The following is a 21,445-nucleotide window of genomic DNA, read 5'->3' as shown; positions in this document are numbered from 1 at the left end:
TATTCATTAAGCTTTTCAGAATTGGCTGTGAGGTTCCAATAACGATCAAAATTTTAATACCATATAATGAATGCTAATGTCATGTGGCTTATTTAAATGGTTGCTTTACTTTACAACACAATATTGTTAAACTGGCCTGGTGTAATACAAAGCAAATGGTGATTGTGTGCCATTTTTTTATTAGCAAAATTACCTGATTAATTTTCCCCTAATTGTTTCAGGGAGTTTCTCAATTTGCATATGCACCCAAACAATATTTGTCTTGCAGAAAGGTGTGTGAAGTGTTTGATGAAATGGAAATAAGAAAATACAAGAAACACAGGGAGGCAACCGCCACTAATGCCAAATCTGCCAGTCTCATACTCCACAGTATGTGAAACTCAGAAAAACTGATTGGTACCCAGTCGAAAAGAAAATGGTTTTTAAATAAGTTACAATTAGATAAGCATTAATCTCAGTGGTATAAATGAATGTCTTGCTGTAGGGCTTGTTGAATGTAAAAACAGATTTACAAAAACTCCTCTTACCAGATTGGTCTGGAAGTAGTCCTTCTCTATTTTAATTGCTCTGTCATTTAGAGTTGAAATAAGCCCCCCACTCATTGTGCCCCTTGATTTTGCCTTTGAAATTAAATATTGTATACAAATACATGCTGTTCATGGGCATGAGCATAGTTCATCATTGAAATCTGCATAAAATGATGCTTAAAAAGCTCCATACGCTTTGAGCAACAGAGCTCTTTTATATGGCGCATTCTTATGTAAACATATCCATAACAAAAACAACTACTTATGCCTTTTACCTCAGCTTTCTTATTGTTCCGCTCGTCCGCAGAAATGAGAGAAATGTGGGACTGCAGAGTTTGTTCCACATACTCTTGATTTCAAAGGAACCCATACTTGCTTTCATACATTCCTCCCTTTTCTTTCCATGCCATGCCATGCCATGTAGACCACCTACAACACTATAGTCAAAATACTGTTCACTGAGCACATGTTTAGATAGATAGATAGATAGATAGATAGATAGATAGATAGATAGATAGATAGATAGATAGATAGATAGATAGATTGATTGAAATTACTATACTGAAAATTCTCCAAGCTTTACAAAATACAAGGGACCTGGCACCTAGTTATTTAAAGACTATTTTTCTCTCTCCATTCAATATTTTTTTAGTTTGAGTTCATGTCAATGGAATTAATGAGGAGTGTGCCTGGATTTCCTTTCTCATTTGCACACCAAGTCTGTGTACTCTCATGCAGCCTGTGTAAAAAAAGCATAATTTTCCAGGAGAGAGTGTTGATGCCCATTCATTTTAGAAACAAGGAGGAAGTATTTTAATGTGACCTTCATTACACATTCATGTCAACTTTTCTTATCTATTTATGATTAAATTCTTTTCCACTCCTGTTGTTCAATTAGTGCTTGACCCCTTTAGCGGCGATGTAAATTAAATGACATTTTAGTGTCGTCCCATATTTAAAATACTGCGTTAGTTGCGGATCATAAATGATGATCTTCATTCTGCAGCTAATTTATTCATTTAACAATTTCCCTCCAGAAGTTACAGCAGAAGGCTCTGCAGCAACCTAAGCAGAAGAAATCCAAGTCGGCTGAATTTCTGATGGGTGAGTCCTGCTTGATGAGTTATTGCTCATAATTTGTGTAAGGATTAATTAACTAATTACAGACAAATGGCTTTGGGCTAAATTTTGCTCTTGCTTGTCAGGGCGCAATTTGTAATTATTTTAATCATTTCTTCTTCTCCTCTTTTTTTTCTCCTCCTTTGCAAGATTCTGATTTAATTTTAACCTAATTGTGTTTTAGTGTCATTCGAGGAGGATGCGCTTGAACATTTTGGGGCAGAGAAATCACCAATAGAAAAAAAATTGTTGTCATTAAAAATGCTTTTGTTTTTTTATGAGTAGCTTTGACCTAACTGTTGTATTGCCCCTTCATGTCAGTGTTTGTATTTTTATTTATGTTTCTACTTATTTTGTCAGGGAGAGAGGAGAGAGCTGCTCTGGCAGGCATAGAAAACCCAGCCTTCGATGGAGGAGGAAGCACCGAGCTTTCCGTTCCTCCGGTTTGGCTGGGGAGAGAAATTCGAGGTGACAGGCCAGATAGCACCCTTGCAGCTCACCAAAAAAAAATGGAGCTGCAAGCCCCTGCCAAAGAAAGAGGTGAAGCTTCATTCTTCATTAGCCTCAAATTTGTTGACAGTAGATGTGTTCCTGATCTAACCTTTCTCTCTCTCCCTCTTTCTTTCACTCTCTCTCTCCATTCGGGGGGCCCTTGGTCCCTGCATTCCAAAGCAAGCGTGTCCTAACAAGCAACCCTCGTATAACTTCTTCCTCCGCTGGAGAACGCTACAGTAGTGGGTGTTCTATCTCTATCTAGAAGTACCCTCGACACAATCAGCCTTGACTCCCACTCTCGGCTACATGCCTTGTGGTGGGCTGGAGTCATAGGAGAGTGCATTTACATACGGTACTACGCTACCAAGCCGATCCGCTGTCTGTGTGGTGTACTCACAACGCCCCCGAAACACGGCTTAAGGCCAATCAGGCATACGAATATGCCCCCTTATAATTCAGTATGTCAGGGAGAACTCTTGAGGAATGGGATGGTAAATTAGGATGTGTTCAAGGTTGTGAGCGTGCCAGTTTTCTCAGGGATGAGTCACATGTTAGATTCTTGATTTAATGTGGTTCATTTTGCTTTTTCTGTGCATGGCTAGTAATTATTAGCAATTATTATCATGATGTTGTATGCACAAGAGGTAGGATTACACTTTACCACAGTGTGTGGAACTTGCCAGCATATGGGCAAAAAAAAATTTCATTAGCTTAGAAAGTCAGACCATAAACATATATGATACATGAGACTAATGCTAAATGTAAAACATTTTCATTGACTGAACTGTCAGCATCTTTCTTTCTGTTTTGTTTAGTTTTTCACCCGTATATCCCATTTATTTTAGTGGTGAAAGCGATTAAAACATGTTGCCCAGTGTATAGGTATGGTTAAAGAGCAGATATAACAGTCAAAGTCTCTTTTTCTCTCTTGATCACTTCCGAGACCCAAGACTGATAGCATGAGGTTCCCTCTGTTTTGGGAGGCATATTAAACTGAGAGTAATGCTGGAATTGGACAATGGGACCTTTTTTTCAGTTTCAGTCATTTATTTGAAATTTTATTGCTCAAATTTCATCTTCACACATGAGAAAAGTGACCTTTTTCGTAGTACATTTCTGCATAAAAAACGTTATAAAAAAAGCCAGTACATTATGGCAAAAAAGTTTTTAGCATTGGAGAGAGTTGTTACCACCCACCAGAAAATCAAACCAAGAATAAAGAATAAACTCAAACTTGTTCATGAAATTTAAATAAAAACAATACAACAATACAATAAAAACTGAATTTTTGTGCAACACTGTTATTTTCACTGCTATATGCTTATTTAAAGTAAAAGATAATGATGTCATATTGGTTAACACATCTAAATAATCTCTCCATTCATTATGTTCTGTCACAAAATCAAATGTAAAGAAGAAATACTGACTAACTAACCCTAATCCTAGCTCTCAAAAAGTTGTTTACTACGTCTTAGTGTACCAAGATACCAAGATAGACATTTTTTAAACATGTATTGGCATTTTGATGATTAGAAACTAGGAAATCTTATCTCTTCTTGTTTGTTTTATTCATTGGAAATACAAATTAGCCCACTTGCCATACCCTTAAAGCATACAAAATGAACTTCTAGCTTATAATATTAGCACTCAGAAAAATGTAATATATATGAATAGGTTTTGCTATAAACAGGGCTGTGTGAACGGACACCGCTAAACACATGCAATTCTCAAAGGGATATCACATGCTATGTGTTTTATAGGTTTATAATTTCATTTCTGTGTGGTAATTTCACTGAGTAAAGGATTTATAGAAACAAACTATAAATCACTAGAACAAAATAAGCCAACACTTTTTCATTAGTGAGTTTGAATATGCATAACAGTTCAATGACTTGTGTGCCTTTATTGGAAGATCACAAAGGCAGATTGTTCTATGTTTGTGACACTTCTATTTGGCCTTAACCAAAATCTTTCATTATCTCTCATTCTCTGTTAACATGAACTCTGGCTGGAAAGAAGTGCTAGTTATTGATATTGTGCATGTAAGAACAGAGAATTGAAATTTTCATTAGAGAGACGAACTGGAGGACAGCCAGACTATTTAGGTAAATCACAGATATGATTCAAAAGGCGATCCACGAAGCTGCTACCATTATGCAAATGTGTGTTTGAAAAAAGGGTTTCATAACCTCAGAGCTATTTGCAGAGAAATTGTTCAAACTCTCTGTTAATGATGCAGAGGGATTTAACATGAGAATTTCACAGTCAGTTTATGGCACCGTTGAGGAGTCATACGGCTGCTCTTCGTTTAATAAGTATTTCAGTCTGACTGTTTAACTTAGAGTAAGGACAGAGTGTGAAAACCTCGTGGAGATATTTCATAGGAGTCCGAAAGAATCCCACTGAGCTTTTTTGGGTTGTGGCCTAGTGAGCCAGTGGTGCTCCTATGCAAACACACTTACTCACATTTTTATGCGTCCAAGCGCCGATACCCTCAGACTTCTATAAAAGCAATCCTTGTGTGGAATATATAACATGATTTAATGCACCGCGCATTTTTTTGCCCCACAACCTGAGAAATACAAGTAAAGCAATTTAGATTGGAGGGAAATATTCAAGGCCTGTAATGAGAATGATTTGGGGTTAAGAAAGCTGCTTGGTGGGGTGTACCCTTAATAGAAAGACCCCGGAGCCATTGGATTCCCATAAAGTCTGTGGAGCAGACTTGATACCCATAGGTCAGTGATTGCTAATAAGAAGTCAATGAGACATGGGCTCAGGTTATTTTCCTTTGGATCTGCTCCTCCAAACTTGCCCGGTCCTCTAGGCCGCTGACCTCGGAGTATTTAGAAGGTATTGTCTTTGAAATTCCAGGTACTTTTGAGCTTGTAGACTTTCTCATTAGTTCCTTTTGAACACGGCAAACATATGGCAGTCGTATTTAAGAGATTGCCTGCCGTGACCTTTTGCGGCATGCTAATTAGGCCCCAGAGCACCGCAGGCCGTGGAGAGGTGCACTGAGAAACCCAGCAGTCTCTTTCCCACTTCTCTCTTTCTGCCTCTGTACTCCTGTCTCATCTTGGCTCTGCCTTATCTGGTAGCAGCCGCTGCCCCTGCCCTTCGACAGTGTGGGTTTCAAAATTAACATTTCGCTTCATGTGCTTCTAATAACCACTAACCTGAACCTGTACAACTCCCCTCTTCCCATCCCCACCAACTCCCAACCCCTCTTTCTCTCATTCTCTCGTCTTTGGCTCTTTCCACAGGAAATAAACGTGCCCAAAATTACTTTGACCCGTTGTCGGCAGAGCAGACAGACCCAAGGCATTGCAGGATGGCTGGGGTCAGCGCTGAAGATGAGCTGGAATTAAGTATGCCATTCTCTGTCATAATAGTTCTCCCCGGTTCATTAAAGTGAGGTGAGAGAGATCACCGGTAGCAGGCCGCCATTTGTGACGACAGGACAGTCTATGTAAATACACCAAGTGATGGCATCACTAGATTGGCTTCCCAACTCGCTGTCATTGACGAAGGTCGCGTATCATTGGTCAGTTTTCATTTCACCATGGCTTTTTCTTTCCCCTGTCAAATGACACACGCAGAGCCATATCAATAGTTTGCAGCCCCCTCCTAAAGTAGGCCTATTAAAAGCGAGCTCTTGGGAGCCAAGTAATATGCATGTTATAATGAAACATGGCTATTAATGGAGAAGCCATTTCACCTGTATCTTTTGGATATCACTGCCGTGTAATATCAAAGGATTCGCCAAACCAAATCTCATCACATGATGACAGGCTGGCTAACAGGCATGTTAATGCTTCTATTTCATTACCCCTCTGCATACACTTGATTTTCACCCCTCTCCAGCCACGGCTAATATCTTCGGTTTGCATGTTAAGATGTGGTTTAGATTGACTTGTCTGATAAGTAGAAAGTAATTTTGAGCACACAAATGCATGTATGCATGTAATTTTCCAGCACCTATGTGGGTGTACTCATTTTATAATTGTTTTGACTTGTAGCAATATTGAATGCTGATGAAAACAGACTGTATCAAAGAATGGCTGCATTGCTGGATGAGGACGATAGCTTCATAAATATACCTGGTATGTATCCCCATATTAGTATGCTCCTGTATATTGGTTATTTATAAGCAGTTGGTTGTTTGGACCTAATCCAAATAGCAAAGATATGTTTTTTTTATAACTTTAGTTTAAAACAATTGCTTTATTTTACAATTAATTACATTTCCTGTTCAATAGTTTAATCCCTTGTGATGACTAATCACTTGACATGTCCTGATTGTATTTTCCTGCCAAGATCATGTGTGATAATGTATCTTGTTTGAAGCAACATTTTTCTAAATCTGGTCACTGGTTGATGTTGTTACAATAGTGTATTAATTCTGTTTTCACACTGTTTCGTGTCTTTTAATTTACACGGTAATATATTGATAAAAAATTGTATTTTATCACCATGAAACCAAATTACCAAAGTTACCATTTGAAACAGTGATTGTAAATGATTGGAGCAGTGCTGTCTTTAGGGACAGTATCTTAAGGAAAAGCTCAAGACAGTGAAAACATAAAGAACCCAGACAAAAAGACGATGCTACATTTATCACTTACACTGAAAGCAGCACTAACATAAAACAAAGAATAAGACTAGAAACAGACCCTCACTAGTAGTCAGTGCTTTCCAAGCACAGCCATTGTCTCATAGTAGGCGTGCCTTTTCTCATTAGCTCAGTTTCATTTAAATATGTAGCCAACCAGGCAACATTGAGGTGGTTTAAGCTTAGCATTGTTCTGGGTGAAGACAGTCGCACCAGATCCTGTTGACATGACGCACATCTCCCTTGTAATTCCAGAGCACAAGTGATGGGTTTAGGCCCGCTTCAACACGGTAGAATTTAGCCGGCTTGTATTATTTGCCATTGTCTTGGATTTAGCTGTACCACCGAGATTAGCAGCCCCATCCATTGTCTTGGAATGTTCATGAAATCCTGCAGAAAAAGTAAAGAGGATCTTGGATTAACAGTTCCTCCATGCAATAGGCTGAGACACAGGGAAGGAAAGAGAGGGAGGAAGAGAGAGAGAGCTCTTACTTCTGTACTGTTGGAGTCCAATGCTGCAACTGCCAGTAAGCACTTCACCAAGCTACAATAGACTTTAAGACAATCACCTGCTGTTGTATGGATGCCTCCCACCGGTGTAGGCCGCAAGTCCTCTTTGCAGCTGCAGTACTGATCTTGACATTTTGTGACTGCTTCTCAGGCTTTTGTTTTTGCTTTTACAGCCTGCCACAAAGCGCCACATTCACGAGGAAGAGCATGAATAAGACAAAGTATTAATGAAATGGACAGTGGCCAGTGCTGTAGACATTTTTTCAGAAAAAAAAATCCGGCAGAAATCCTTTCTGTCTGTCTAAGATCTTCAGTTCCTCCTTTTTATCTCGATAAATTCTATTGCTTTGGCTTGCAGATGAAAGACAGAACTGGCATTCTATTCATTCTAGTTCTCTGTGAGGCGTTAGGCATTGATATCAGCTTCAATGTGAAAAGCATTAGGCAGTGATAACAGCTTTGGCTGTTACACATTTTGGACTGCACACGTTGAATACACAGAATACCTTATGCTTTCTACCAATGAGGCGGTGCAGCAAGACTGAAAAGACACACAGCAAGCAGGTTAGCTACTGTAAATGCTGATGCTATGCTTTCAGTACCAGAAACAAGAAAGTAGTTCACGTATCGTGCAGAAGAAAACTTTCTTTCAATACATGGGCTTGTTCACAATTTGTTGTGGAGGTTGGTTAGTGAAAACATTAGAACTCGAAATTAGCATAAAGCCACATCCTCTTAAAACACCTTAAAGATAACAGATGATACATCTTCCTTTGATTCCTTGCATAGAAACAGCTCAGTTCAACTTCATGTTCCCTATTCTACATCTGTTCTTAACTTAAAAAACTCCTGTTGATTATTTCATTTTAAAAGGATTTCGGATGAATGTTACGAGATATTTCCTTTTCTTGACTGCAAGCATATTAGCCAAAATATATTTATTTTTTTAATAGCAAAGCAGGCTAATTTGGTCCTTCCTGTTCATGTATAACTAAGGTTCCACCTTAATATGAATATGTCAAGATCAGGATGTGAGGAATAGGTGTGAATGATACTGTGGTTTTGTGAATGCTCACATTGTATTTGTGTGAGTTACTCTCTTAGAGTACATCATTGTCCACTTGTATAAATGTCTGTGTATACAAACTCATCTCGGTGAGTGTGTGTCTGTTTCTGGATGTGGTAAGTATGCACATCCATCAGTATGTGTATGCTTGTGTGTGTGTGTGTGTGTGTGTGTGTGTGTGTGTGTGTGTGTGTGTCTGTGCATGCCCACTGATGCGTAACTCTCCAGGTACGCTGCTAGCCTCCAGGGATGAGGAGGTGTTGGAGGTGAAGGCGGGTGATCCGGTGCTTCAGCGGCGACTGCTGCTCCATGGTGGTGGTGATGCCTCGGGCTCCAGGCCCTCCCAGGCCCATACCATTGCCAAAACCCAGGCTGGGGCTAGTGCTGGGCTGGGAGGAGAGGCTGGACTCGAAGCAGGGAGGATGGTAATGGGCAGAGAGAGCACTGTAAAAAGTAATGCTATGCTTTTATTTGTTATGTGCTTGATTTCTTATTTGAAGTTAGTATAATATAGCACTAGCACAGTCATAGTATGATTGTGTAAAATGTGTTTTCTTTGAACATACTTGATATAAAATGAATCATTAAAGCTAGCGAGGAATCATTCCAGGACTAATTTGTTAAATCTTTTGTCTCTGGACAGTATTTTATGCCAACCGATTTTATTGGTGGATTGACATGATGGGACACACACAAAGAATTATGCATAATTCTGCAGTCATATTTGATTTTTGATAAATATTATAAGGCTATTGATGTCAATGTATATTTTCTTGCAGTGGCGAGAGCTAAGGAGGTGATCCCCCACTACACCCAGCAGCTTAGGGAGCGTGTGCGGCCTGACATGATCACGCTTGGCAGCCTTTCACTGCAGCAGGTCAGGGCTACAAAGAGGAATATCTGTGTCATCATCCCATATTCACCAGCACATCAGCCATGTCCATTATGTTGTGTATCAGTGGCTTTGGCTAATGGACATAGAGTGTGTGTGTGTGTGTGTACATTTAACTGTTTTGTCTATTCACATGCTCGTGTGTATACGTATGTGTGTGTCTTACATACTCGGCTTACTAATTTCCTTTCTCTTTCTTTGCAGATTTGCTTTTCTGCTCCACTTTTTGTCCCCAACCTTTTTTCCCCACTGTTACCTTTATAAAAGTTCTGCATTTCATTTTCAGTGCAGATGGTTTGAATCTCAGCTGAATGCACTCATGTGAAATTGCTTTTTGTAGAACATGCATTCAAGGTTAGATAACTCATTCATCCTCAGCTCTGAATAACTGCATGGATTTCAGTGATATAATCTATGCTACATATGATATCCTCACACAATTAATTTATTTGTAGAGACATTTTTTTTCTGTCTTTGAACTTTGTTGTGCATTATTATGCATATTTGTTTCTGACAGTAGCTGAATTTGCTTGGTTCTTTACTCGTCTTATAGTCCTTTCAGGAAAAATAGAGCGTGACTACATTTTATTTTCCAACTGGGGAGTAGGGATATTGTGAACTAGCATTAAGATCTGAAGACTCTTTCAAAACAAGTGTTTGTATTCCATCAGTCAGAAAGGAAATGGGAGAATATGGGGTTTCCATTGTGTTGGCAAATCTAGATTGTAAAGAAACCCAAACATTAATGCATATGTAAACAGAATGCAGAACTTCTATCCACTGTATTTTTAGTTTTAATCTCGCTTGAAAAGAGAGTAGGAGTATCAAATTATATGAATAGAAAGTCAACGTAATTGGGAAAAAATGGTTCAACAATGTCTCAGTATCACTTGGAAGCCACAGCAACAGTTGACTCATCCTCTCTTACTGGATAATCAGTGGCATCTACTGTGTACTGTATCAGTATTGGGATCAGTGTTATCTTATTCTGCCATAATATGTATGCGCTCTCCTGCTGTTTCCACACCCACCTCCCATTGAAAGCACATTATCCACCAGAGATTTCACATCTATTTTAAAAATAATAGTGTTTTTCTTCTTTCTCTATTCTGCTGTACAAAGCCTCTACAGGGCGAGACGCTGTCACTTAGCAGTGTCAATGCGTTTGAATGGGGAGTGTGAATGTGCTGACTGAATGTAAAACCGGCAGAAATACTCATCAAACGCTACATGTCTTTAGGGCCTGGCTCAGTATCGATTGCCTGCAGATTGCATTACAGTTGCTCCTTGTGCTTAATTCTGCCATTATGGTGCACTGCACTGTTTCATAAAGCTGCATCCAAAGAAAGTGTGCATGTGTATTTACACGTATTTTCAGCAAGCGGCTCAGAAGGGACCACTGAAGAGGAGTGAGTGGGCAAAGAGAAAGAAGAGACTAATGGCCTTCTTCACTGGGAATGTTAAGGTAAAGGCCCATATACTATATATATATATATATATATATATATATATATATATATATACTGTATGAAGGGTGTGTTGTTTTTTTAGTTACAGGACATTCACTTTGGGACTGTATGCTGTTCAACACATTCATCCAAGCATGCTCTTTCTTATTTAATTCATCCATAACATAAACCTGCCACATTCAAATGCTTATCTCCAGAAATGTTTCATTACATCCAGTCGAAGAAATTAATAATATCTGTGATGAGTTTTAAATTAAGCTGTCCATTAGATGATAATGTTAGTGATGGCTAACACATTAACAATGTTTGTTAACACATCCACTTTAACATTTCAAAGGAGCCTCATTCACAAAGACACTGTGACGAGACAGTGAGAGAGGCACCACAACCCAGGCTGAACACGCTGCTTGAGTGGTAAGTCTAGCCCATTTCATATTTCTACAGTTTGTAAAATTGATGTCACATGACTGTAATCATTAATTGTATGAAAGGCATTTGTATTCCCACTGACATTCGAGAAGGCATGTAATTCATGTGTCCTCTGCATGGCTTCTCCCGTCGACGGGCATTGCATTGTGGGTAGTATGGCTGGAGGGCACAGAAATCTGTCCATGTCATTGGGCTTGGAGGCACATCAATTCTTAGTCCATCCACTTTAGTCAGAGATCACACATCAAATCTGGTACGAGAGCCCCACAGGCAGTCAGCTTAGCATGTTTAAGTTTTTAGTAATTATGGACTACCATGCTGGCTGACATGATAAAATCAAGAAACTACTGTACACATCAGTATCTTCTCTTGTTTGGTTGTTTTATGGGTGGGTGGTAGTCGGACACCAGCTCTGTCAGATGAATGTGGTTCGGAGTTTAGCGAGATGACCTCCTCTCGACAGCCTTGAACCCTGTAAATTCCTTCTGATATCAATGGTGGGTGGCTATTAGACATGGGAGACTTTCTATGCATCACCTAGGGCTACATCTGCCTGAAATTTAATGAGAAATGATTTCACTTTTTCTCTCCCTACGCCTATGAAAGAAAAAAAAATAAAGAGAAGAGACGCAGAGCTGACTTGTGGTTTTTGTAACAAATGTGTAATTCATTTGTTTCCACTGTTTCTGATTTAATGGAGGTCGAGTAATTGCATTAGGAAGCACATTGTGCCTTGTTGTGAACTGATGAAAGCACATGTAATACTTTTGATAGGCGAACAGAGAGGAGGGAGAGAGGGAGAGAAAGGAAAGAAAGACCCAGTGCCTGCCTTTGATGCCGAGCATTTATTTGCTGAATTATCCTTCCTTTTACAAGCATCTTATCCCCAGTCACAGGCAGGCCAGGGCCCCTGTGATATTGCTTTATTTTGAGGAATTAAGAGAGGTGGCGAGGAGACAGAGCGAAGCAACCGCTTATTACATTACCACTGATAAGATTGAAAGGCCGAGAAAGGCAGAGAGAGAGAGATGGAGAGAGAGAGAGAGAGAGAGAGAGAGAGAGAGAGAGAGAGAGAGGGACCCAGTGGAAAGTGTTTTGTTGTGGTGTTATTAGATTGAGCTGCTGTTGGCTACAGAGTGGAACAACAGAGAGTCCACAATGCAGGTGGCTGTTAACAGGGTTAGCTTCTTATGTTTGTGTGAGTTGTTGTATACGTCTGTGTGTGTGTGTGTGTGTGTTTGTGCGTGTAGCAGCAGAACCACTGAAAGCCCGTCACTCAGAGCGCTGGGGGAAGGCCAAGACGAAGCAGTGGCCAAATACGGCCAGATGACAGAGCTCCCAGAATCCTCCTCTTCAGCATCACAGCCCCTGTGGCAGGTAAGATCTGTCAGCCGCTGTGACTGGGGACTGAGCGACACACATTTGTAGGAAGCACACAAACAGGAAGTGACATACCTCGTAATGTCTAAAAGGTTATTTCACAGGGGGGAGGTATTGATCCGGAAGTGTTTACAAATCATCCAAAAAAAAAAAAAAAAAAAAAAAAGAGGGAAGGTTGTTTGTTAAAAAACAGTCAAATGATGTAATTATGTGAAATCCTGTGATGAATGCGACCTGTTAGAGAATGGGAAAAATCATATCCCTTATTTTCTAGTTTTCCAAATTCCTTCACTCCTTTCATTACACCAAAGGGGACTGTATGTGCACATGCCTACACAAAGGCACACACATTCACACACAGGCACTATATAGCGCTGAGAAAAAGGCTTCCATACGCTGAATGCAAACTATGCAGCCACATTATTTTTATTCCGTATATAAAGATGTTTTTCTCCTGCTTTGTGTGGATGTTGTCTGTGGTTTTAGGAGTCTAAGTAGGAGGGAGAAGGAATCTTTGGAGATGAAAAAGGGGAACAGAGGGAGAGGAGAGAAAAGAGAACCAAGTGGGAAAGAGAGAAGGAAGCTGCAGCTTTAGCGGTAGCATCACCAGCTGTGGGAGGAGTGTGCTGTTGTGTTGCATCTGGGGATGAGGCTGCCATGCCACCGTGCTGGCTTAAAGATGTAATGAATCTTCAGTCGGGGGCTTTCCTTCCAGGGTGACAACTGGCTTTGAGGAAGGTTGTAAATGCAGGGGAGATTGTGGTATAATTCCTCAGACTGGCGTTTGTGCCCCCCAGTCACCATTCGATTATCTCCCAAATTGCTGTGTTTCACTGAGATAAAGATTTTTTATGGCTTGCTGACTTGAAACAACCGGCACAGGCAGAATAGGGGGCAAAAGAGGGAGAGGGAAAGAGAGAAAGAGAGAGAGAGAAAGCAATGGCCAAACCTGCCACGCATAGTAATTTCCTTTGGTAAATGACAAAATCTTTGTTTATATGACATTTCCCTAAAATTACTGCAGCGAGATGAATCTGAAATATAAAATGTCACATTTGGCATGCAAAACTATGAAAATATATTTCTGTGCAAAATTCATGGAGGCATTTAATTTAGAACGTGTTTAATAACTAAGGCAGCCTGCATCAGTAATCCTGCCCGGAGGTCCCAAAAAGATTGTCATATTTATTCTCTCCTTTCTTCACCCCCCTCCTTCATTCCGAAGCCAAAAAATTTTAAGGGTAAATGTTCATTGTTAATTAAGATTTACTAATTAAAATGAAAATAATTAACGAGAAAGCTTAATCTCTGAATATTAGCCCATACTTAGAAAGAAAGGAAGTTTTTGTATGTGGCATTTCCTGTCTCTATTAAGAGTGCATTTTGTGTGATCAGTCAATGTGTGGAAAGCCCTGAAAAGATATTTCAGCGAAAGGACGGCCGCTTGCCAGCAAAACCACGGAGGATCCCTTGCTAGAGCCTTTGATCTCATCTGTAGGAGTGCTGTAATGTTATGGCACTTTAGGCACAACTCAGGCTCGGGGCAAACAAACCACCTCTGATATGGAAAATTGGCTCACTTCACCTTTTACCTTCTCCTTGCTGTCTTGACTGTTTCTTATGACGCCTGTGCAACCATGTGGGCCAGATAATAACAATACCCTTTAAAGACACACATAGTGCAAATTGGACACCGGTGTGACATTATTGTTTTATATTTCTTTGCTTCTTTTTTCTCCTTTTTTCCTCCTCCTCCTCTTCCTTTCCAGTCTGCGTGCATACATCTCCTTCCAGTGTGGGGGTTTGGAGGCCTCCATCACCTCCTCCCAAATGTGAGACGTGTGGGCTAAACCGCTTTGCCACCAATTATACTAATTTCACTTCTGCCTAAATTGTTTTTGTTGTTTTGGTATGCAAAGATGCTCACAGTGGGGAGATTGAGGGGCATTACTGCAGGGCTCAGCACACACCTTCCCCCCTCAGAGGCTGGCAGAGCAATGGGCTTCGCCAGCCACTGGTAGGTGAATGTGTGTGTGGTGGGTGCCTGTGAAAAGGCTAGGAACAGCCTCAGCTTGTTTGGTGACAACACTTATTGCACCGTATACTGTAAAACAAATACAGCGTACGAGTGTGTGTGTGTGTGTGTGTGTGTGTGTGTGTGTGTGTGTGAGCGCATGTAGCCCTTGAGTGCTACGATGTCATTGATTGGAATTGGGGGCTTTAATTACCAGATACTCAAAATTTGCCCGAGGGAGTTGGTCAACGCAGTGTAAATTCAAATACATTAAATGAATGGGCATTAAGAGATGCAACTTAGATAATCAGAGAGAAATAAATGCATGCACTTATGAAATGGAAGGGACATGATAGGATTGGATGGGATAGGATGGGATGTGATAGGATAGGTTGGGAAAGGATTGAATAGGATGGTATAGGATCGAATAGGATATGTTAGGATAGGATGGAATACCATGGGATAGGAGAGAATAGGATAGAATACGATACAATAGCATAGGATATGATAGGATAGGATAGGATGGGATAGGAAAGGATGGGATAGGATAGAATTGGATGGGATGAGATGGGATAGGATAGGATGGGATAAGATTGGATAGCATAGAATAGGATAGAACATGATAGAATAGCATAGGATAGGATGGGCTGGGATGGAATAGGCTATGTTAGGATATGATGGGATAGCATTGGATAGGACAGAATAGGATAGGACAGGATAGGATAGACTAGGATGGGATAGGATAGGATATATGATAGACCAGGACAGGATAGGAGAACATAGGATAGGATGGGATAGGATACACTAGGTTAGGATAGGATAGGATAGGATAGGATAGGATAGGATAGGATAGGATAGACCAGGACAGGATAGGATAGCATAGGATAGGATGGGATAGGATAGAATAGGATATGATTGGACAGGATAGCATAGGATTGGATGGGATAAGATTGGATAGGATAGGATGGGATACCATAGGATAGAATAGGATAAGACAAGATAGGATAGACCAGGACAGGAGAGGATAGCATAGGATATGGTTGGATAGGATATGATAGGATTAGATAGGATACGATAAGATAGCAAAGATAGTATGGGATAAGCTTGGATAGGATAGCATAGAATAGGGATAGGATGAGTTAGGATAGGATGGGATAATACTGGATAGGATAGCATAGGATAGGACAGGATAGGATACAGGGAGCCCTGGTAGCTCACTGGTAGAGCTGATGCCCCATGTGTCCTTGCTGCATAGACCATGGTTCTGAATCTGACCTGTGGCCCTTTGCTGCATTTCATTCTGTCTCTTGCACGTCCTTTCCTGTCTATCTCTCAAGCTGTACTTTATAGAACAGGAGGGTAAATGATAGGATAGGGCAGGAAAAGATTGTTTGGGATAGGATTTTATATTTGTCGTACACAAGTGGAACGTTTGGTCTGATGATATTACTATAATTAAGGTGAAGGGATCATCAAAAATATCAGGAATCATATTCTGTGGACCATTAATGTCCTCACAAAATTGAATGGCAATGTGCCCAGTAGCCTTTGAGATGCTGGGCTGGTCCTAGATGAAGAAATGGATGGACAAAATGTCCATCGGTCAAGTAATAGACAAACCAACATTGTTAGTGAAGTTTAAAAACATATAAATGGTGATAAAGACCAAAGGGGCTCTGTTTAAGCCAGATTGACTTTTTATTCAGTGTTGTTCAACAGATGCCACAGGGGACAAAAGACTGAATATGTATTTATATTGTTCTCTGATTATGTTTAAATAAAAAACTTAACTGTCTAGCCAGCTTACCCTATTACTCATCCTAAGCCCCAAAAAGAGGCACATGTCACCAAAACAAACACGAAAATAAACAAGTGGGCTGATGTAGCCTGAAGGTTAGTGGGATGAGCTCACTACCAGAAGGTTGGCGTTCCGAAACCTTTATCTGAATGGGCAATGTGGCCAATGTAATAAATATTACTCTCAAATTTGATTACAAGGAATGCTGATGCGCCCTTGAGCAAGGCACTTAACCCCTAAATGGTTGAATGGAGATCAGTAGATGGAAGCCTGCAGCTGTACTGGGCATGCCTTACATATAATGCTGCTTGACTGCAGTTGGATAAAAACACTCTCCTTGTTCAACAAACAACCTACCTGCAACTTAAAAAATACCACTAAAAGAGGGAATAATGCCATCAAATTTTCTAAGTGAAAGTTAATTCTTTAGAGGTTGACAGTGCTATGACAAGTCAAGTCAAGCTGTCCACTACAGGCTGAGTAACACAGAAAGACACTGGCAAGGGGTTCAGGATTATCTATTAATTATCTGTGCATTTCTTTCTGAGTTAGAGATAATACAGAACCGACAAAATATTGCAATCAAATCTCATGCTCTGCATTTTGTGTGTTCTAGGTGACCCAGAGCACAACTCCCCAGCCTGTGGAGGTGTGTGTCTGTTGCCTAAAAGCCACCAGAGACAAGCTACCAAGGGGCCTCTACACTGTCAGTGTTGCCCTTCACAGCCGTCTAGGGGGTCCAGCTTTGGCCTGGTGCAGCAAGAAAGAGCAGCAACAATGGGTGGTGTCCACTGAGCCAATTGAGCATCGGGGTCGCTTCTATGACACTGACCTGCACATTAACCAGAGCCTGTTCATGGTGAGGATTTTTTGATGAGATGTTGGTTAAATGCAAAAATAATTGTACATGCTAAAACATGTGTGGTTAGGATAATGTTAAAAAATATAAAAAATATGGTACTGTACTAAATATTTGGTTTGCAGTTTATTTGCAGGTACCAGTGACATGATGCTTTCCTGTACTGACACTAATATGTTTTTATTCAACAAGGAAAGGACACAATCGGGTTGTTATTTGTGACTGTGCAATTTTATTTAATTACATATGATGCCTGGGAAGCTGCTTTGAATATTTCTTTTTTTGGAATAAATATGAAACATCTTATATCTGAAAGCAATTTTGACACTGAGGGACCCTGGATTAAAACATGTTCACTTCCAATGACATGGACAAAGCCTTTGATGTGAAATTCAATGGAAAAATTTTATAAAAATGTGATTTTAAAAACAAACAGTCCTCTTAGATAAAAGCAAACAATAAAACATGCTGTGCTAATATGACAGAACCAACCACACTGCATGTTTAGTTTTTGTTTTTGCTACAGTATTTCCAAATTCCTCTTTCTGTTTTCCATGGTTTCATCAGTTGCAGTGAAGACGGAGCAGTTTCTAGATTGAAATGGTTATGAGAAGTTATATTGCTGTAAAAGACGGCATATGAAAATATGCCACACACAGCCTCTAGGTTATCCTCTGGGGGATCTCCATATGAATAAAACAACAACTTTTCAAACATGACATTTAATCCATGCATGTAAATCAAACCCAAGATCAATTATTCATTTATATAAGGAAGTAATGTTTTATTGGAATGAAAAAGAAGTACAAATGCAGTGAAAAATTAAGTGTCTTTTCTGCATGTCTTTGAGCATCTGTAACAACGTGGGGCTGGATCGGGGGGATAAAGAAAGAAATAGAAAAGTTAGGCAGAATTGACTGAAATGTAATATTTCTGAAGAGTATTAAGAATCCCAACCTCCATTTCCAATCCATAATAAAAGAATAAACATGTTTTCACATTTGGTCCTCTTCATGAAACAACACAGTAGATTACATTAGATGAAATCTATGCACATTTCACAGCCACTTTCCTAAACCTCTTGATATGAGGGAAAACATCTTCTATAGGAGCTGTACTAATCTTAAAAAACCCACATACTTGTTTTGGATGGTCCATATTGACCAGTGGATTAGAAATCTTTGTTTATGTTTATTCATTGATGATGTGTGCACAGTACAAAAGATTCACAAGAGAAACCTTAAAACAGAAGCCACTAAATCCAGTGTCCCTCCTGATCCCATAGAGTTTTGTACAGGCTCAGAAAGGGCTTCTTCAGTGTTCTGATGGCAACTCTAAAGGCCTTAGCTGGAGTATTTTGCACATGTGGACACTGTCAATGTGCTGGTGGGCGTATTTACTGAACTAGAGCATCCTGATAATATTGTTTCCAGCTCCCATCAAACATAAAGGATTGGGTAAAAGCTGGCATGAACTGAATGTGGACCTGGGATCTGATTCAGAGGTAAAAAAAGGTTTAAGAACGGCATGTTAAATGCCTCATGTCACTCTTACTTCCCTCCTTTCCCCGCCAAACACTCGGCTGTGCTTTATAGACAAACCTGTTGTTGTTGTCCTCATTGATAGTGGTGGAAGCGCTGATCAGATTTGTCTGAGACTATCAGGATTGGCTTGGATGTTTTCTCTCTCTCCCCTTGCCCACACTATAGCGTGCGATTTCAGGAGTGCTTGCAGTGCCTTCTAAGAGGAAATGAGGAATTAGTGATGGTAAGGGGAAGCCAGGAGCTTATTTTCCTTTCCTTTCCTCCCTCTCTCTCCCTATTTTTTCATTCACCCTTTGTTTTGTGTGTCTGGGTTTGGATTTAGATAGAAACAGTGCAGTTCAGTCAGAGATGTCTTGGATATGCTGGCAAGTGGGAGCACTTGAGAGGAGTCAGGCTCAGAGTCTTTGTGCAGTTTTTGAAATCGGGAAGAGGCATACAATTTCACATTTTAATATTAAAGGGGGAAGAAGAATGAATGAATAAAGAAGGAAAGAGAAGAAAGATGAAAGATCCCAGGAAGTCTGTATGGAGAGACATGAATTTGCTCTTGTTTTTTCCCCCTTTTTATTCGTTTGTCCTACGCGTTGGTCGTTGAGGAAGAACCAAGGAGTCATCTTGCAGAATAATAGTTGCTATATACTTCTTGTGTGGACACATGCACTCTTTTGTTAAAAGTGAGATCAGTGTGTTTTGAATTAAAGAAGATATTTTGAATGGTATAAGTAGCTCCTCCAGCAAACAGAGGAACTGAGAAAACCTCTGAAGCACATTCAAACCTCAACACTTCCCACATACACATACATGCCAACAAGCGCACATGTCTACATACAAGCACCTCACACATATGCACTCGCACATGCACAAAATTACTATTTATGCAGGTCATATTTCTTACAGTAAATGAATAATATGAAATATCCTCAATATCCATAATCCGTGATATTATGCCATAAATTTGTGTCCTGAGTCAGACACTACTACCCATCATTTCACAGGTGCATACCAAAAGCAGATAGGAGGGGGTGGGGTAGGAGGGATACACATGATTTATGTGTTAAAACAAGTCCCCTGCGTTTTCCATTACAACTAATAAAGGAATAAAATATTTCCACCCGGTGATGGATGAAGTGGCACACACCTCACTGTCAGTTCATTTTTTAAGCAAACCCACCGTTCTCTGGATAAATAAGAATGTATGTGTTTGCCATCAACTGCTAACCACTAACACTTTTTGCTTTGTGCAAGACACCCTTAATGTCATTAGTTTGATTGATGGTGGCCTCCCTGCATCGTAGAATTCAGTAACTGTCAGCTCATAGACTACAACGACTCTCGACTTCCCCTCCACCCTGCGTTAGGTGCCAACAGTCTTTATCATTACAAAATCTCCTTTTTGGCAATTTGCTGAGTTGGACGGACAAGAATGGCAGTTAAGTAGGCTCTAAAAAGAACATGGAAATAAGGTAAAAGAGGATTCAAGTCTAGGATGCACATTTAGTGGCTGCCTAGGGGCTCCTGTCCTTTGTTAACCTCTGTGTCTGTTTGTCTTTGCCGTTGTGACTGTGAGAAAGTCTGTCTGTATATGTGTGTGTAAGTGTACGGGTCTGCAGGAATATTCACCTGAAACTATATTTTTCCTTTATTTCTGCAGATCCTACCTGCAGCCTGTGAGGTTGTCCCCTCCATGGTCATGGTATTCCAACTGATCGCACTACCAGGACACAGCAGCCACATCAGCTCTGTGCTGGCCTGGGGGGCATTTCCTGTTAGTGGCCCAGACCTCAGTCATGTCCACGGCAGGTGTGTCAAAGGCAGATCAAAGATTACTGTTGGACCTAAAAGAGTTTGTATTTTGAACAGTATATATTTTAGATCAATACACTACTATGATTCCCAGCAAAATCATCACATGGAGTGACATGAAATTAGAATAAACCTTCAGATTGAATGCCAAAAAGTTGTCCAATATGTTGAGCGGAGTGTGACTATTACTGGCTATGTGTCATTGACCCAGGTTCAAGACCCCTCTACTCAGGGGGGAGCCGAACACACAACTGGACCAGTTTAAAAAAATTGAAGCCCTCATCTCCTCTGATCTAGACCACTGGCTGTGCAACCTGTACTTCCAGGTGTGTGTTTGTGTGTGTGTGCATGCTTCTTTGAAGATTCTCATCTAATCTCATTGTATTTTTTTACATGTTATATTCATAATTGTGGGCAGGTATGAGTTGTAGTTAAACCATATGATTGTGTATAATCGTGTATATGTGTGCGTGTGTGTGTACATGCATCTTTTCCCTCACACATTATTTGGGAGGCAGGATAGTGGATCTGGGTAGATGGGGGGTTGGATTTTCTATGATAAAAAGCTTTTGTAGAGCAATTGGAAATTGGCCCCAGAGAGCAAACAAGAACCACATCTTTACCCAGCAATTCCGGATGCATTTGAGCTGATGCATTGATTAGATTAGTAAACATCTTAATTGAATTAAAAGCCAGAACAAAGCTCTCTGTCTTGGGTTTGTCTCTTTATTTGTCCCTTCGACTGTGACATGTTGTTTTTATTACTGCATTATCATTACTGCATTATCATTACTGCATTATCATTGCTTTGATTTCATATTTGTGTGCATCTTTGCAAATGTACAGCATGATAGGACATACAATATTCATACTAGTCTTAATTAAATTATTTTATGCCATCATAGCACACGATGACAAATACTAA

General features: G+C 40.1%; 1 protein-coding gene across 1 annotated transcript in view; it reads left to right on the top strand.

Moving 5' to 3' along the window:
• The window catches only part of ofcc1 (orofacial cleft 1 candidate 1), an 83,543-nt gene that overhangs the window by 5,578 nt on the left and 56,520 nt on the right, over positions 1 to 21,445 (top strand). The window contains exons 3-15 of the mRNA XM_051410848.1: positions 1,565 to 1,631; positions 2,007 to 2,186; positions 5,408 to 5,512; positions 6,164 to 6,247; positions 8,561 to 8,785; positions 9,112 to 9,209; positions 10,603 to 10,689; positions 11,031 to 11,107; positions 12,373 to 12,499; positions 14,272 to 14,334; positions 16,931 to 17,173; positions 20,369 to 20,517; positions 20,732 to 20,846. Coding sequence (XP_051266808.1) covers positions 1,565 to 1,631; positions 2,007 to 2,186; positions 5,408 to 5,512; positions 6,164 to 6,247; positions 8,561 to 8,785; positions 9,112 to 9,209; positions 10,603 to 10,689; positions 11,031 to 11,107; positions 12,373 to 12,499; positions 14,272 to 14,334; positions 16,931 to 17,173; positions 20,369 to 20,517; positions 20,732 to 20,846 — 1,620 coding nt within the window. The remainder of the gene's footprint in view (positions 1 to 1,564; positions 1,632 to 2,006; positions 2,187 to 5,407; positions 5,513 to 6,163; positions 6,248 to 8,560; positions 8,786 to 9,111; positions 9,210 to 10,602; positions 10,690 to 11,030; positions 11,108 to 12,372; positions 12,500 to 14,271; positions 14,335 to 16,930; positions 17,174 to 20,368; positions 20,518 to 20,731; positions 20,847 to 21,445) is intronic.

The sequence above is a fragment of the Dicentrarchus labrax genome, unplaced genomic scaffold, assembly GCF_905237075.1.
Source record: "Dicentrarchus labrax unplaced genomic scaffold, dlabrax2021, whole genome shotgun sequence".
NCBI classification, from domain to species: domain Eukaryota; kingdom Metazoa; phylum Chordata; class Actinopteri; family Moronidae; genus Dicentrarchus; species Dicentrarchus labrax.
Note: the sequence above shows the minus strand (reverse complement) of the source record. Positions and strands in the feature narration are given on the sequence as shown.